The sequence below is a fragment of the Puma concolor genome, chromosome C1 (genome assembly GCF_028749965.1).
Source record: "Puma concolor isolate L17-30 chromosome C1, mPumCon1.1.hap2, whole genome shotgun sequence".
Lineage (NCBI taxonomy): Eukaryota > Metazoa > Chordata > Mammalia > Carnivora > Felidae > Puma > Puma concolor.
Window position 1 is genome coordinate 196422800 of NC_141674.1, and position 18341 is coordinate 196441140.

At 38.6% G+C, this 18341-nt stretch overlaps 1 protein-coding gene across 7 annotated transcripts in view; it reads left to right on the forward strand.

The window, feature by feature from the left end:
* Window positions 1–18341, forward strand: part of UNC80 (unc-80 subunit of NALCN channel complex) — a 228938-nt gene that overhangs the window by 186216 nt on the left and 24381 nt on the right. For all 7 annotated transcript variants that reach the window (XM_086719512.1, XM_086719513.1, XM_086719516.1 and 4 more), the window contains 6 exons: window positions 42–260; window positions 11684–11884; window positions 14062–14185; window positions 15151–15276; window positions 16515–16638; window positions 17375–17581. In XM_086719512.1, coding sequence (XP_086575638.1) covers window positions 42–260; window positions 11684–11884; window positions 14062–14185; window positions 15151–15276; window positions 16515–16638; window positions 17375–17581 — 1001 coding nt within the window. The remainder of the gene's footprint in view (window positions 1–41; window positions 261–11683; window positions 11885–14061; window positions 14186–15150; window positions 15277–16514; window positions 16639–17374; window positions 17582–18341) is intronic.

An 18341-nucleotide genomic window follows, 5' to 3' on the forward strand; every position in this document is an offset into this window, starting at 1 on the left:
TACCTTTTCAGACCCCCAGGTAACTTTTTATAATTCCCCAGGGAAAACCTTCACTTACTTGAGGAAGGGCAAGGCCTTCCCAGGGAGGAACTGGATGAACGAATTGCTCGGGAGGAGTTTAGAAGACCTCGGGAGTCCCTGCTGAATATTTGTACTGAATTTTACAAGCACTGTGGGCCAAGGCTGAAGATCTTGCAAAACCTGGCTGGGGAGCCACGGGTTACTGCCCTGGAGTTGCTGGATGTGAAGTCACACATGAGGTATTGTCCTTGCTTTCCCTGGCCCTGAGTGTGGACACCACTTGGGATGTGTGTTTGGGGGTCTGGGTGCCGGGGGAGGGAGTCCCTTGGGATAAGAACTTGGGGTCCTCAAAATGATTTGTTTCCTGTGGCTTGGACGCATATAGTACAGCGCCAGCCAGGAAAATGTATATTAAGTCTATCAAAAAGGATCTCAGGATAGACGGGGAGAATGCTCTTGAAGACAGAAAAACGTTATCCATATATTTGCTCCTCAATAAAAGAGAGTAAAAGGGAAATTTCATCACCTAAATTATTATAGAAAAGTATCTTTTGTCCAAGTGCCATTTACTGCCCAGATTCTAATTTTTCACCAGAATCCAGAGTCTATCATTTTGCATGGAAAAAAAAAAATGCACTCCACTGCTTCTGCCCAAGGACTTGCTCTGTTCCTATACTAGCTGGAGACTCAATAATTGGCCCTACAGGGAAGTGAGGAGTTTTAACTCTGAACCACACTTTGCTTAGATCCCTTTTACACAAATTGTGCTTGATGGCCTTCCAATGTTTCAAAAAGTTTCCTGGTGGAAATTCCAGTCTGGATGAGGCCAGTCATCATTTAAAAATTTTTAGTGATGGGACTTTCAAATATGGCTTTTATGATCTTGAGGTATAATCCTTCTATCCCTACTTTCTTAAGGGTTTTTATCAAGAAAGGATGCTGTATTTTGTCAAATGCCTTCTCTGTATCTATTGAGAGGATCATATGGTTCTTGTCCTTTCTTTTATTGATGTGTTGAATCACATTGATTGTTTTGTGGGTATTGAACCAGTCCTGCATCCCAGGTATAAATCCCACTTGATCGTGGTGAACAATTTTTTAAATGTATTGTTGGATCCGGTTGGCTGATACCTTGTTGAGGATTTTCACATCCATGTTCATGAGGGAAATTGGTCTATAGTTCTCGTTTTTAGTGGGGTCTTTGTCTGGTTTTGGAATCAGGGTAATGCTGGCTTCATAGAAAGACTTTGGAAGTTTTCCTTCCATTTCTATTTTTTGGAACAGTTTCAAGAGAATAGGTGTTAACTCTTCCTTAAATGTTTGGTAGAATTCTCCTTGAAAGGGATCTAGCCCTGGACTCTTGTTTTTGGGGAGATTTTTTTTAAATGTTTTTGTTTATTTTTGAGACAGAGACAGAGCATGAGCAGGGGAGGGGCAGAGAGAGAGGGAGACATAGAATCCAAAGCAGGCTCCAGGTATGCTGTCAAGCACAGAGCCTGACATGGGTCTCAAACTCACGGAGTGTGAGATCATGACCTGAGCTGAAGTCGGATGCTTAACCCAGGCACCCCTATTTTGGGGGAGATTTTTTATTATGAATTTGACTTCTTTACTGGTTTTGAGTCTGTTAAAAATTTATATTCTTCCTGTTTCAGTTTTGATAGTTTATATGTGTCTAGGAATGTGTCCATTTCTTCCAGATTGCCTATTTTAGTGGCATATAATTGCTCATAATATTCTCTCATTATTGTTTTTATTTCTACTTTGTTGGTTGTGATCTCTCCTCTTTCATTCTTGGTTTTATTTATTTGGGTCCTTTCCTTTTTCTTTTTGATCAAACTGGCTAGTGGTTTATCAATTTTGTTAATTCTTTCAAAGAACAAGCTTCTGGTTTCATTGATATGTTCTACTGTTTTTTTGGTTTTGATACCATTGATTTCTGCTCTAATCTTTATTATTTCCTGTATTCTGCTGGTTTGTGGTTTTATTTGCTTTCTTTTTCCAGCTCTTTAAGGTGTAAGGTTAGGTTGTGGATCTGAGACCTTTCTTCATCCTTAATGGGGAAAAACTGATAGCTTTCCCCCTAAGATCTGGAACAAGACAGGTATGTCCACTCTCACCACTGTTATTCAACATAGTATTGGAAGTCTTAGCCTCAACAATCAGACAACACAAAGAAATAAAAGGCATCCAAATCATCCAGGAGGACATCAAACTTTCACTCTTTGCAGATGACATGATACTCTATATGGAAAACCCAAAAGATGTCTCCAAAAAACTGCTAGAACTGATCCATGAATTCAGCAAAGTGGCAGAATATAAAATCAATGCACAGAAGTTGGTTGCATTCCTATACACCAACAATGAAGCAACAAAAAGAGAAATCAAGGAATCGATCCCATTTACAATTGCACCAAAACCCATAAAATACCTAGGAATAAATCTAACCAAAGAGGTGAAAAATCTATACACTGAAAACTATAGAAATCTTATGAAACAAATTGAAGAAGACACAAAAAAGTGGAAAAATATTCCATGCTTCTGGATAGAAAGAACAAATATTGTTAAAATGTCGATACTATCCAAAGCAATCTACATATTCAATGCAATCCCTATCAAAATAACACAGCATTCTTCACAGAGCTAGAACAAATCCTAAAATTTGTATGGAATATTACAAGATCCCAAATAGCCAAAGCAATCTTGAAAAAGAAAACCAAAGCATGAGGCATCACAATCCTGGACTTCAAGCTGTATTACAAAGCTGTAATAATCAAGACAATATGGTACTGGGACAAGAACAGACACTCAGATCAATGGAACAGAATAGAGAACCACAGAAATGGATCCACAAACGTATGGCCAACTAATCTTTGACAAAGTAGGAAAGAATATTCAATGGAATGAAGACAGTCTCTTCAGCAAGTGGTGCTGGGAAAACTGGACAGCCACATGCAGAAACATGAACCTGGACCACTTTCTTATACCATACACAAAAATAAACTCAAAATGGATGAAAGACCTCAATGTAAGATAGGAAGCCATCAAAATCCTAGAGGAGGAAGCAGGCAAAAACCTCTTTGACCTTGGCCGCAGCAACTTCTTACTCAACACGTCTCCATAAGAATGGGAAACAGAAGCAAAAATGAACTATTATGACCTCATCAAAATGAAAAGCTTCTGCACAGTGAAGGAAACAATCAGCAACACTAAAAGGCAACCGACAGAATGGGAGAAGATACTTGCAAATGACATATCAGATAAAGGGTTAGTATCTAAAATCTATAAAGAACTTATCAAACTCAACACTAAATAATCCAGTGAAGAAATGGGCAAAAGACATGAATAGACACTTCTCTATGGCCAACGAACACATGAAAAAATGCTCAACATCACTCATCATCTGGAAAATACAAATCAAAACCACAATGAGATATGACCTCACGCCTGTCAGAATGGCTAATATTAACAACTCAGGCAATGACAGATGTTGGTGAGGATGTGGAGAAAGAGGATCTCTTTTGCACTGCTGGTGGGAATGCAAACTGGTGCAGCTACTTTGGAAAACAGAATGGAGTTTCCTCAAAAAATTAAAAATAGAACTACCTTACGACCCAAAAATTGCACTACTAGGTATTTATCCAAGGGATACAGGTGTGCTGTTTCGAAGGGGCACATGCAACCCAATGTTTATAGCAGCAGTATCAACAATAGCTAAAGTATGGAAAGAGCCCAAATGTCCATCGACGGATGAATGGATAAAGCAGTTGTGGTATATATATATGTATACACACACACACACACACACACACGCACGCACGCACGCACAATGGAGTATTACTTGGCAATCAAAAAGAACGAAATCTTGCCATTTGCAACTACGTGGATGGAACTAGAGGGTATTATGCTAAGTGAAATTACTCAGAGAATGACAAATATCATATGACTTCACTCATATGAGGACTTTAAGATACAAAACAGATGAACATAAGGGAAGGAAAGCAAAAATAATATAAAAAGAAGGAGGGGGACAAAAACATAAGAGACTCTTAATTATGGAGAACAAACAGAGGGCTACTGGAGGGGTTGTAGGAGGGAAGATGGGCTAAATGGGTAAGGGGAATTAAGGAATCTACTCCTGAAATCATTGTTGCACTATATGCTAACTAACTTGGATGTAAATTTAAAAAACAAATTAAATAAAAATTTTAAAAAATGTTACTGCTGTTGTGCCAGGCAGAGGACCTAGAATTGCATCTCTGTGCACTCATAGTTCATTCCTTCTATGGTGATGTCACCTCACTTGTGTAAATCCTGAAGTCTGTGCCTATATTTTCAGATTCTTAAAAGAAACATGGTTCCAAAAGATCTTCTATTCAGATTTGTCACGGTTTATAAAAGGTCATAAAAATTCCTTGAATGGAAAATTCCATGGGTGACAAACTATGCACTTAAAAAGTTTAGTATATCTATAGAGTAGAGTTAGGTTCTAGCCATTCAGAAATAATACTGCTATTTGGCAAAACACGCCAACTTCCTGATTTTTGTCAACTTTTTTTTCTAAAATTATCCCTTGAAAAATTTAGAAAGTACTACGTGAGGGAAAGTGAGAGCCCATAAATGTAGAGAAAACACAGCCTCTTCTCCTCCAAGCTAATTTCACATTCTCTGAGTTGTTGGCACACACTCAGGCCTCGAGAGCTTCCTATGTGTTCATGCTCCCACTGTACAGCAATGGAGAAGAGCTTATTTCACACTAAGAACTTCTGTACCTGCACTGGGAAAGGGGAGGAAAGTTTGTAGTATTAAGAGCCTGTTGCAATAGCAACCCAGTGCTCCATTCAGTCCATCTCTCCTCCTTTCCCAATGATCACGGCTACCTGAACCAAGTAATTCTGTGAACAGAACAACATCACATTCCTAGAATCAGAGAATCACTACTATCAACCGCCATTTTGTGGGAGTAAAGGGACAAGATTCCTCAAAGATGGATGAGAGAGAGAGAGAACAATCCTGATCATGAGTTAGTAACTGTCCTATAACTCAATCATTTATATCTACACTTCTTAAGGCATTTGGAGGAAGGGGAGAGTGTTAGAGAGGTCTGGAGCTCTCTCTAAGGGCCAAACCCTATTAAAGGTTAAATAAGGTGCGCCTGGGTGGCTTAGTCTGTTAAGCATCCGGCTTCAGCTCAGGTCATGATCTCAGTTCACGAGTTCGAGCATGTGTCAGGTTCTGTGCTTACAGCTCAGAGCCTGGAACCTGCCTCAGATTCTGTGTCTCCCTCTCTCTCTTCCCCTCCCCTGATCACACTCTGTCTCTCTCTTTCTCAAAAATAAATAAACATTAAAAATTTTGAAAAAAGAAAACTACTATAATGCATTGTTGCAAGTACTATATATCATATGTGTGTTTCTGTGTTTACTATTTTGCAAAATACTTGAGACAACTTAGAAAATTAAACAGGGGGATAGAATATACAAATTAGAGAGTCAGAACAAAGTAGAAAATTAGCAGGGAAATAATTATGTTTATGATAACATTAACATAGGAAATCTATATGATTTGATCAGATTAGATGCTATTCATGACCATAAACTTGATTTTGAGCTTCTGAGTTATCACAGCAATGAGGAGGAAATGACCAATTACAAAATCATAGTGTCGATAAGATAAAAACAATTAGTTGTTTGATAAAACATTGCTTTTTTAAAATACAAAGAATAAGAAATATCTCCTGGTTGGTGTTTGCTAAAAGGAAAGAGTGATGAACAAAACCTCCATAATAGATAAAATGCCAGTTTGATGTGGCTAGAGGCCTGTTGGTACTGAAAGTTGGCTAACATCATAATGTACTTCAGCAAGAGCGACCTATCTGAAGCCAAGATAATGTCATTGAAAAGCACAGTTATTTCATTGCCTATTGGAGGATAGGCAACATTTTTACTGCCAGGACCTCTGCTAAATGACCTCTATTCATGCAATTTCTCACAACAAGCTTTTGACAAAAACGGACCTGCCATTATCTCTGGCCAAACAGAAATATTGTACGCTGTTAAGTAGGGATAGACCCGTGTACTTTGGCCCTGCACCAATCAAAAGATATGTTAGGTTTTCTATTACAAACTAAATATACATTTGGATATATGTAGAAGCCAGAACTGTGAGCACCTAGGTGGTGTTTTATGTCATAAGAATGGATAGTACGACTCAAGGAGAGAGGTTTGGTAAAACAGGAATGCCATGATATAAAAGATAGGGAGATATTTACATGAAATATTTAATTCAAGGCAAAGAACCAAGAGACAGTACAAGAGGCAATCTTCACTCCTGCATTATAGGGTTGACTGCAAGCATCTCCAGATTCTTGGTTAGATAGAGTTACTGCCCTAAGGGAATCCAGTGTTTCATTTGCCTAACCCAGCAGTGTATATAGCAGGATAATAAGTTCTGCAAATTCTTTCCTTCTCTCCTCCCTCCCCATGTCTCTATGTCCCTCTCTCTCCCCCATCTCTGCCCTCAGCTCTCTGCCTACATCTCTTCAACTCTCCTTCTCAATGGGAAAATCTCTTGTGTTGTCACTGGGAAAGGACCATAGGAATTTTTTTTTTTTTTTGACCAAGAGATTATCATCTGCTAATGCAGCAAAGACTATATTAAAGGAACTGTTTGTTTTATGCTCAGTGCAAATTCATTTTTTAACACCAGCAGGGATTAGAGAAATTCAGATAGTAATGCATAAATGACTCAAGTTCAGTTCTAAATATTGTTTTTATACTTAAAATAGACAGTTTGATCCTTTCCCAAGCATTTCTTAATGTTATCTATAAAATAATAAGGGGAAAGAAATATGTGCAGGTAGATATGCTCTTATCTGTCATACAAACAACCTGAAAAGTAAAGAATTTTCTGCGTGGCACATTTGTGAGAAAGAGATAAACGGAAGAAGGCACGGGCTGTTTAAAATGATTTCTTTAAGACATGCGCGTTCACACACAATTTCCTCAAGTACGATGTTCAGTCTGGAGAGAAGACAATAACCGTTTCTTGATAATGAAGGGTTGACATGGGGAAGATGGATTGAATTCAGGCTTCCAGATTAAGCCAAAAGGAAGAAACTGAGGGAATTGGGGGACCTAATATGAGGAGAGCTTCTCAGAGTTTAGACCTCCAAAGGTGGAGGGAGCTGCATTATGTAGTAGTGAATTCCCCAACCATGGTGCTAATCAGACGAAGTCATTGTAGAGCGACCCAGGTGTTAGAGAGACAGTGGCTTGGCTGTGATTCCTAAACCAGAGTGCCTGTCAGAATCACTAGGAGCTCTTAAAATATAAGTCCTGTCAAGCATTTGCCTTGTCTCTTTTGGAGTAATCAAAGAGAAATTTCTCCTTATTAGAATGTTATTGTCAATGCATGAGAAAAAGAGTGACACAACATTGTTATTGCACTACTTCTAATGAATTAGTGGATCTATGCAGTGATGCCTAGTGATGCCTAGGATCTATGCAGCTGACATCATAGAGACTGACTAGCAGGAATCATGTGTCTCCTGATGAAAATGCACATCACCTGTGAAATATGCTTTCCAGAAAATCAAAAGCTAATCTAGTCTAACCCCTAGTCTGACCACAAATGGAATTAAATTTGGAAGCAGTGGGATAGATTAAATGATAGCATGGAGAGTCTATCAGCAAAATCTAGAGTGTGGAAAACATTACAGGACAAGCAGCTGATTTCCTCAAGAAATAAATTACAAGAGAATCAAACAAGAGCAGAAGAGGAAAAACCTGCAAATTAAAAGAAACTCAAGAGAAATACCAACCCATTGAATGTATGGGTCTTATTTTATTCTTATTTGTTTTTTTAAGAAGTTTATTTAAGAATCATGAAATAGGGGCACCTGGGTGGCTCAGTCGGTTAAGCGTCCAACTTCAGCTCAGGTCATGATCTCGCAGTTTGTGAGCTTAAGCCCCACGTCAGGCTCTGTGCTGACAGCTCAGAGCCTGGAGCCTGCTTCAGATCCTACGTCTTCCTCTCTCTTTGTCCCTCCCCCACTCACTCTCTGTCTCCTCCAAGATAAAAATAAATGTTAAAAAAAAAAAGAATCATGAAATAATGTGGGAATTTCGAAAACTGACAAGATAGCTTTCTTTTCATAGTAATTATTTTTAACTTGGTAGCTGTCATAATTGTATTGTGGTTTTTTTTTTTTTTTTTTTTTGAGTCCTTAACCTTAGAGACACACACTGAAATATCTGTACTGATAAAATGATTTGATGCTTTGGATTTACTTCAAAGTAGTTTGGAGTAGGGGGAAGGGGAGTGATTGGGGGTATAAATTAAACAGGAGTGATTGTGAATTGAACACTGTTAAATCTGGGTGATGGGTACATGAGGGGCTCATTATATACTTGCCTCTCTACCTTTGTATATGTTGAAAATTTTCAAAGTTAAAGTAAAAAATAGACAGATTTCTGGGCCCAATCCTTGGATATTCTTATTCATTAAATCTAGAGTGGGGCCTGAGAAATGAAATCTTTTATTTCTACTTTAGGCTGTATTTATTAAAGAGGATCCAGTCAGGGGTCCAACTTATGGACCTCACTGCCCAAGAGCTATTAAGATCTCTTTCAGAAAAAAAAAAAGAAAAGAAAAGATCTCTTTTAACCATGAGATTGAGGATTATATCTTCAGGGCTTTTCCAAGGTAATTTGCTTCAAAAAAAAAAAAAAAATAGAAAAGAAAAAAAAAGGGAGAAGAAAAACTTGGGGTGCCTGGTTGGCTCAGTTGGTAGAATGTGCAACCCTTGATCTCAGGGTTGTGAGTTTTAGCCCCACATTGGGTGTAGAGATTGTTTACAAATAAAGTCTTAATTTGGCTCAGGTCATGATTTCATGGTTCGTGAGTTCAAGCCCCGCATCAGGTTCTGTGCTGGCAGCTGGGAGCCTGGAGCCTGCTTCGGATTCTGTGTCTCCTTCTCTCTCTGCCCCTCCCCTACTTGCACTCTGTCTCTCTTTCTCTCTCAAAAATAATTAAACATTAAAAAAAAAAGAAAAAATATAAAAGCTGATTTCTGATGTCCCTTTACTTGGAATCTCCTCTTCGCCTTTAGTAATATTCTGAAAACCCTTAGCACATGCATGCGTCCTGATGGTACCATGTATACATGCACTCTTAGACAACATGAGGCCTCTCTATTCCCCTTTTCCATCAGAATCCCCCTGTCCTGAATTCTGCTTCCATAGCATACTTTGGATGTCTGGCTAGACATATGCTGATTGAAACAAAAGATTCAAATAATTGGTAAGAGTGGCTTAATTACCCTTTACTTAAAGAAACTTGTTTTCAAAGGAATTTCTAGTACCTTAAAGAATATGGACATTTCAGTCACTGTGATAGGAGTCCTGGATATATATTTTAAAATATAAGTTTTTTTCCCCTGGAAAAAAAGTGAGGTTCAAATCATATAACGTAGATGCAAGATATTACCATGAATGAGTATGCTTTGCCTCTTAATATCATCTTCTACACATTCTGCATCTACTCAATGTATTTGATAGTGAAGCACTGTAAAAGTTTAAAGTGCTGTCTCATTTTTTTTAAGATTTCAAATAATTTCTATATCCAACGAGGGGCTCAAACCTTCAACCCTGAGATCAGGAGTCGCATGTTCCACAACTGAGCCAGCCAGGCACCCCTAAAATGCTTTCTTTATAAAAGAACCCCCATGCACTGTTGGTGGGAATGCAAACTGGTGAAGCCACTGTGGAAAACAGTGTGAAGTTTCCTCAAAACATTAAAAATAGAATTACCATATGATCCAGTAACTCCACCACTGGGTATTTACCCAAAGAAAATGAAAATACTAATTCAAAAAGGTAAATGCACCCTGTTTATTGCAGCATTATTTACAATAGCCAAGATATGGAAGCAACTCAAGAATCCAATCCATCCATAGATGAATGAATGGACAAAGAAAATGTGGAATATATATATATATATATATATATATATATATATATATATATATAGGAATGGAATGGATTATTACCCAGTCACAGAAAAGAATGAAATCTTGCCATTTGCAACAGCATGGATGGAGCTAAAGGGTATACTGCTAAGTGGAATAAGGGAAAGACTGATTCCATGACATCTCACTCATGTGTGGAATTTAAGAAACAGAACAAAGGAACAAAGAAAAAAGAGGCAAACAAGAAACAGACTCTTCACTGTAGAGAACAAACTAGAGGTTGCCAGAGGGGAGGTAGGTGGGGGGAATGGGTGAAACAGGTGAAGGCGATTAAGAGTACACTAACAATGAGCACTGGGTAGTGTATAGAATCATTCAATCACTCTATTGTACACCTGAAACTAGCATAACACTGTTATCTATACTGTAATAAAAAAAACTAAAGTTAAGTAAAATGAAACATTTGACTAAAAATAAATAAAATGCTTTCTTCTTCATATAAAATTAAATTCAGGGGCACGTGGGTGGCTCAGTTGGTTAAGTATTTGACTCTCAATTTCAGCTCAGGTTATAGTTTCAGGGTTCATGTGATCTAGTCCCATGTTGGGCTCTGCACTGACAGTGCAGAGCCTGCTTGGGATTCTCTCTCTGGTCCTCCCCTCCCCTCTCTCTCTTTCTCTCTCTCTCTCTCAAAATAAATAAATAAACTTAAAAAAATAAATTCAATTGGCTTTTTAAATACCATGTATACCATTATATTTGTATTATTTACAAGTTGGAAACCCATGTTTAGTTTTGAAATTTATTTAGTTAACCAACTATTGCATTTACTAGAAACACACTTGCCCAATCAGTCCTGTTGGTCAGCTCACCTTCAGAAATTCTGTACTTAGGACATAGAGCATGGACCTGTGTCTGGTGACAGACCCTGGGCTACACTTGGAGGAAGTACATTCCCTTGGTGTGCTTGGGTGGCTCAGTTGGTCAAGTTTCTGACTCTTGATTTCACCTCAGGTCATGATCTCACAGTTTGTGAGATCGGGCCCCATTTTGGGCTCTGCTCTGGCAGCATGGAGCCTGCTAGGGATTCTCTCTCTCCCTCTCTCCTCTGTTCCTCCCAAGGTTGCTCGCTCTCTCTCTGTCAAAATAAATAAATAAAACATTATATATATATATATATATATATATATATATATATATATGCCTTTGACCTTAACTATGGGCAGCAAAGGAGCTATGGAGACATGAAGTTTATTTGAGCCCTTGATATTAGTGATTTTATTGTACATTTAAAGTTTAAGTTTTGTTTTATACCCATATTTGTGTATATACGTACCTTTCACATATATGCATGTAGGTATGTATTTGTGTATGTGTGTATCCTCACATACATATACATGCATACATATTCTCTAGATATGTTTGGCCTGTCCTTAATCTCTCTAGGTTTTAATTTACTCATCAGATGCTATTCACATTTACCCTCTGGAATATTCTATGATTCTTTGCTAATATGTATGTGCAGGTATCAATGTATTGGTCATGCAAGAAGACCTAAGGGATAGAAGGTAGAGGGAAGAATGTTTTTAGTTCAGGGGGTTGGTATGCTGAAAGAAGGCTTATTAACATGGTGCTATACGGGGAAATCCCCATTGTGGCATTCTACGCTTATTCTTTAAAAAAAAAATGCAGGTTGGCAGAAATTGCACACTCCCTTCTGAAGCTGGCACCATACGACACCCAGACAATGGAGAGCCGTGGGCTTCGGCGCTACATCATGGAGATGCTACCCATTACCGATTGGACAGCCGAGGCAGTGAGGCCAGCCCTTATCCTCATTTTAAAGAGACTGGATAGAATGTTCAACAAAATTCATAAGATGCCTACTTTGAGGTGAGAAGGCCTCCTGGTCAACCGTTGATATTGCGGATTCAAAGTTGGGGGTTACCGTCTTTTAAGATGGCGGCACAATCTGGAGTTATATGAATGACTTGAAAGTTTTCTGTTGGCATACGTGCATAGCTAACCAGGTATATGGATGCATGAGTAGCAGGGTCTACATTTTGAAGAAATAACATATTCTTTAAAATTATATGTGTTCATCTTGAAAGTTCTGTTCATTTCTTAGCTATCATGTTCCTCATCTGACAAACATAAGAAATTCAGTGAGTATCCTTCAATTTCTTTTGAAATAAAGCAGAGTATGCCTTATAAATAAAACCACTGAGGAGAAAAGAAAAATTAATCTGATGTTCAAAAAATACTGTCTTTAGCATAGTAGTTTAGTTACCAGTTTAGAGAAAGGCAAATCTTAATAATAAGCAGCCACATAGGAGCTGGAAAGAATCCCAGGATTAATAACAAATACCTAAGTTTCACCTTTTCATCTAATTCAGGGTGATACTAAATTAACACAATTACCCTTTGATCTCTGTTCAGTAACCTGCATTATTCACTGATAACCTTTCTATGCAAGGAACCAGACTACCTGGAGATCTGAGTCCAGTTTGGAAACTTGTAGACAGACAGTTCAATTGATTAAATGTTGATAAACCTACTAACTCAGAAATTTCAAGTTTGATTTCATGAGAGCATTTTCGGTCCCTTTAATATTAACCACAAATCAATGCAACTCTTGTCCAAGAATTTGTAGCACTTAGCATTCAATTTGTCAGAACTTTTCCAGGTTTTAGCCTGTGCTCTTTTGTTCATTTATATAGCCATCAGGAGCTGTTGGATTTATAAAAAAGAAATTGAAAGATTTCATTCCAGCAGTTGATATTTTGTTCCTATATTCCTTTATAACATGATGACGAATGCCTATATGTTATTTCAAGGTTATTTATTTCAGTGGCATGGAAATGTCTGTGTCCTTACAGCACACCTATGTTTTTAGTGGTCCCAGTGGAACATTTGTGCCCTTTGGTAAATGGCCACAGTCTTATAATTCTTACAAGGGTGTGTCAAAATAAGTTTTTTTTCTTAAAAAATTTTGTATGTTAAGATATTAAACATCTCCATAGCTGACTCATTTGTCATATAATCAAGCCCATTATAGAGAACATCATGCTTCTTAAAAGTAGATTTCTGAATTAATGCATAGATTGGCCGATTATAGGCAATTTATTTGGGGTACAGCCTCAGAATTTGAGGTTGCCTTGGATTTAATTTTTTTAGGTGATCTCAGTTCAACAAGGGAAATGTTGATTGAACCTGACCTTGTAGGTTACTTGAGAATCAGGGATGTCAATATATCCTCACTTATGAACATTTTCATTTCATCATTATAGATATTCTACGTTGGTTGGAAATATAAACTTAGAAATTGTTTGCAGGATGATATTTGGAAATAGTGTTGAGATCAGTAAAACCCAACCTGTTTATTTGGGGGCCACAGAGATGGCTTTTTTGGCACGAAGACAATTACAGACTGGATTGACTTTATTACAGAAAATCCCATGTCCATTTAATTGTGTTTAGATTTATACCACTTATAGGACCATAGAAAGTAGCCAAAAAATATCATTTCTTAGGAGGCCAAGAAAGAATCCTTTTTTAAATGGACGATTATCTTCTAATGTCATGTTTTTGGCAGGAGTTAACCCATATAAATCTAATTAGTTGTATCCTGGTGTAAAAGCTGATGAGATCAATTGTAGTCTGATAAATAGATTTCAGAAATGCAGCCTGTGGTCAGATTAGTTCTGTTGGATGTAATGGCCCCTATGCTGGGTTTCCTAAAATTGTAGTCTTATACCCTCTCTCAAAGCTAAAACCAGGGAACTTAAAATGCAACCCATTCATCATCTCTGTTTTTTCTTCAATAGATTTTGTCTCATTAGTCGAGTGGGGCAGGAGTGCCTCTGCTACGTTTTCAGTATCTTCTTCCCTTCCCAGTGTGCTCTGTGCTTTTGGAACAACATGGGTAAACTTCATCCCGTGTGAAGCACTTTGTTGTCTCAGACACCTGTCCTGTCTTAGATGGTGTCAGAATCACTGTCTCATTCACTTGTTTCAGACTGACTCCAGAAGGGAGCCACGCTGCTAATGGCTCCTATATTGTATTCCAGGCGACAGGTTGAGTGGGAGCCTGCCAGCAATTTGATTGAAGGGGTTTGTTTGACACTTCAGAGGCAGCCAATCATATCCTTCCTGCCTCACCTTAGGTCACTGATCAATGTCTGTGTCAATCTGGTGAGTAGCCAAGTGGCAATCTTATGAAACTTTGCAAAATTTAACTAACTCTGCTATTGACTTCTCTGAATTGAAGATTTACAGGTCAACCACTTTGTGCCCCTACCTACCCATGAAAACAGACGGCTCAGGTGACATTGAAAACAGTGAGGTACATCTCAAGGTGGTGCGTGGGGAGATTAGGGGCCCATCCCTACACAGGTGGGATTTTGGTGTGCTGCTTCCCACGCACTACTTTGACAATTTGCCTCTTTAAGTTGCGCTGAGAGTTGAGGGCTGCCAGTTGGAGAGTGGGGTGGTGGAGACCGCACAATTGGCTAGACGTTGAGGTAGTCTGGGGTGGGGGAGTTTAAAATGCAAAGAGATTTTTTTTTTCTTTTTTAGTGCAAAATGATGCTATGAGTTGGCCAGTCTAGGATTTATGGGAAGAAAAAAAACTTTTTTTTACCATGGATGTAATATCTAGAGTCTGGTCCTCACAAGGTTTTGTACAATGTGGAAACCATGTTAGAGCATTTCATTGAGTAGGATCTGCTGCTTAACTAGTTGAGCAATAAGTCTATAGCTGGAATGCCTAGTGCAAATAGAGCTATGCCATCATCATTGTTGTCAATATCTGCTCCATCAAAGAATGCGGACTGCATTCCTTTGAATTCACCAGTAAGTATGTCCAATCTCCTGATTAGAATAGTTTTTGGTTCATCTCTCATTATTTACATAGTTAGCTACCAACAACATTCTACAAAACCTTGGCTGAATCCAGTGTCATGTTCGATCTGACTCTAGACATTACATGCCTTCGGAAGAAGGCAGCAAGAACAGATTGAAAGTAACATGCCCAACCTTCAAATTATTATTATCATCATTATTATTATTATTTTATTATTACTGAATGAGACTCCCTTACTACGGTTGCATGAAATTGCAATAGTCAAGGCTGGTCATGTGCTCTGTTTGTATTTCAGGTGATGGGAGTGGTAGGACCTTCCAGTGTTGCTGATGGATTACCCCTTCTTCATCTCAGCCCTTATCTCTCACCACCTCTGCCCTTCAGCACAGCTGTTGTCCGGCTTGTAGCATTGCAGATACAGGTGTGACTGCCTTACCTGTTTGTCACGCTCATTAAGTTGCTGGTTGAGGCACCAGATCATGGTGTTCTCTCTATTTTTTCTGCAAAGGCTGGGCAAAATCTGTGAAACAAAAGTGTAAACATCTCCAAACTTTTATGCGTTTGGAGCTTCAGTCCTGAGCTTGGCCCTAAGTTGTGCTTCTGTAATTCTTCTCGAGATCTCAAAAATAGCAGAGTCATTCAGTCCTGCCACAATCTTAAGAACCACTTAAGTCATTTCCAATGTGTGCAAAACCTTAGGAAAATAATAGTTCACAGATAATCAGCCCACAATTGTTAATTAAAAGACACAGTAATATTCAAAGTCTGGTTTTAAATTATTCACAGAAAGAATTGCAATATAAAATTCTTTCAAATGTTATTACTAGACTTTGAATATCTTAATTTACTTTAATGATTGTGGGTTGAATACTGTGGGTTTCTTTTTTTTTTTTTTTTTTTTACTCTCCCAGTTATTTTATTTCTTAAAATAATATTCCCAAGACAAAAAGTGCAGAATGCCAATTCCCCTGCCTCTTTCTGTGTGTCACCTGATTTTAGAGAATGGTAGATCATCAGTAAGCTCTGTGACTGATGGGAAATACACACTTGATGTAAATGGATAATGACCCATCCATTGTCTGACAACTATACTTGATGGTCCATAATCCAGAGAATGGGTGATGGTACAAAAGAAATTAAGCAAGAGCTTTGGCTACCATGCAGAAGGGAAACAATGATCCCTAAAGTGATACATCTTTATAACCTGTGTACAGAGATCATATATTTCTTTCTATATTGCCTATTCCTTTCTGTTTTGGAGAAGGCCTTATGCAGAGGTCAGAGGACTTCTAAATAACTTCTAGATGAACAGGTGGCAAGCTATCATTTATTCCTTCTCTTCTATCTCTAAAATATTTATTGGTGGACACATGGAGAAAATGAATGGGGATGTGCAGTTGTTTTTTGTGCCAGACCACAAGTATTACAATTTTGCATTTAATATTCAAGATGTTACTGTTTTTTAGGTATATAACTCTCAGTTATGTCAAGCAAATGGTAAAGTATCAGCTTTGAGTAAATCTTGTACACTGTGCAATTGAACTCATAGTTTCCAGGAGCAGCCAACAGGGAATCACCGTCTTCATCGTGCTGTATAAAAACAAACATACCAAATGGGTGTGGGGTCAATTAATCTTTTTTTCTATTATTGCTGCACAGGCTTTAAAAGAAGATTTTCCTTTAAGCCATGTGATCTCCCCATTCACCAATCAAGAGCGAAGGGAGGGGATGCTTTTAAATCTACTCATCCCATTTGTGCTCACAGTAGGATCTGGAAGCAAAGGTCTGATTAATTTAACTAAAGGAAATTTATCACTGTTGTACTTTCTTTAGTGGCAGACTATTATTTCTTACTCTTTTTCCCATGAAGGCCATCACTGAAGTCCATCTGAATGATTTAAACAGGGTTGCCTTAGGAAATAGAGTTTTCCTTTCTTTTCAGTTTAGCTACCCTGGGTCAAGAGTTTCTCTGCTCCACTTCATGGAAGATGTGTCCTGTTTAAAATCACTTGAGTACAGCAAAAATCGGGAGAACATTGTTTCCACTAAGAAGATGGTATTAATTGAAATGCAGTGTGGTGTGAATTGACAAGTGAATGGACTTTATAATCTACTGCCATTAGGCTTAGCGTAAACCCCGCCATTGCCATTAAATCCAATATACTTTCATTATTCTTCCTTCTTGGGGTGTTTTTCTTTTAGGGAAAGTTTATCTCAAATGTAAAGACAATACGTTATGAGTATTTGAGCAGAAAGAAAGAAAGCAGATCGCAATGGTAAGCGGGAGATTTGGCTAAGAACACAAGCCCTTGGGTGCTGACTATGGAGAAAACACCCAGTATCAGGGATGCTGTTTTTGTCCAGAGGAGAAGCTGTACTTGGTGGGGAAACACCCGAGTTTCTAGGGTATTCTAGTCTGGCATTGGAAAGAGAGTTGAATTTTACTGTGTCTAATGTGGGAAGTCTACCTTGTGATTTGCTTTTCTTTCCACTTCCCTGTTGCGAACTCTGTCCCTTAGATAGCCCGTGGCTGGAACAGCCAGAGGTACAGCTGCTCCTGCAGACAGTCATTAATGTGCTTCTGCCACCACGGATCATCAGCACGTCCAGGAGCAAGAACTTCATGTTGGAGAGCTCCCCTGCCCACTGCTCCACCCCTGGGGATGCCAGCAAAGACTTGCGCAGGGAAGGGCTGGCAGAGTCCACAAGCCAAGCAGCATACTTGGGTAGGTCCTATCCCTATGCCCGCCCCGCCCCCCCATATACACACACACTTGTATATATACACACACACACAAGAATATATATATATGTTTGTGTGTGTATATATATATGTATATATGTATGTTTGTGTATATACACGTGTAATGTAAATACTTACTGAGTTATGTTACACCTTGACTCAAAAAGTATTTTAAAAGACCTCAGTCCAGAGGTATTTAAAGAAGCCACTTCAGCAAGTAGGAAGCATCACCCTTGCAAAAGAGTCTGTAAACATACACCAGAAAAACAAAGTAGTTTCCTATCTGTGGTGCCTAAATTACTTGGTTGTTTTTCTAACAGCATCTGGGCATGTAAGGAAAGCATCTGTAGTAAGAATTTCTCCTTGCTGGTTAAGTGTGAGATCACTAATGAGGTTACCTATGGTAGCTGCTATCAGATGTAGGCTACGTCTAATACACAGAGACACTGAGTCGCATGGCTCATGGGACTCACTGGTGTGTCGTCTATGTGAACGGAGCCCCTAGATTGGGGCAGTCCACATCCTGCACAGTAAGACATGGTGGCCTTACAGGACATTATGCTCCCTACTAGCTAGTTTTCTTCCCTTACTATAATAGCATCTCTAAATCTCTATCTTAATTTTCATTCTGGTGAGGCCAGTCAACTGGTTCTCCCCCATAGGCTTGCCAGTTTCCTTCTGGCTTCCACTGCTACTTTTCTATCACCCCATCCCTGCCTTTAACTTGGTCCTGCCTCATGGAA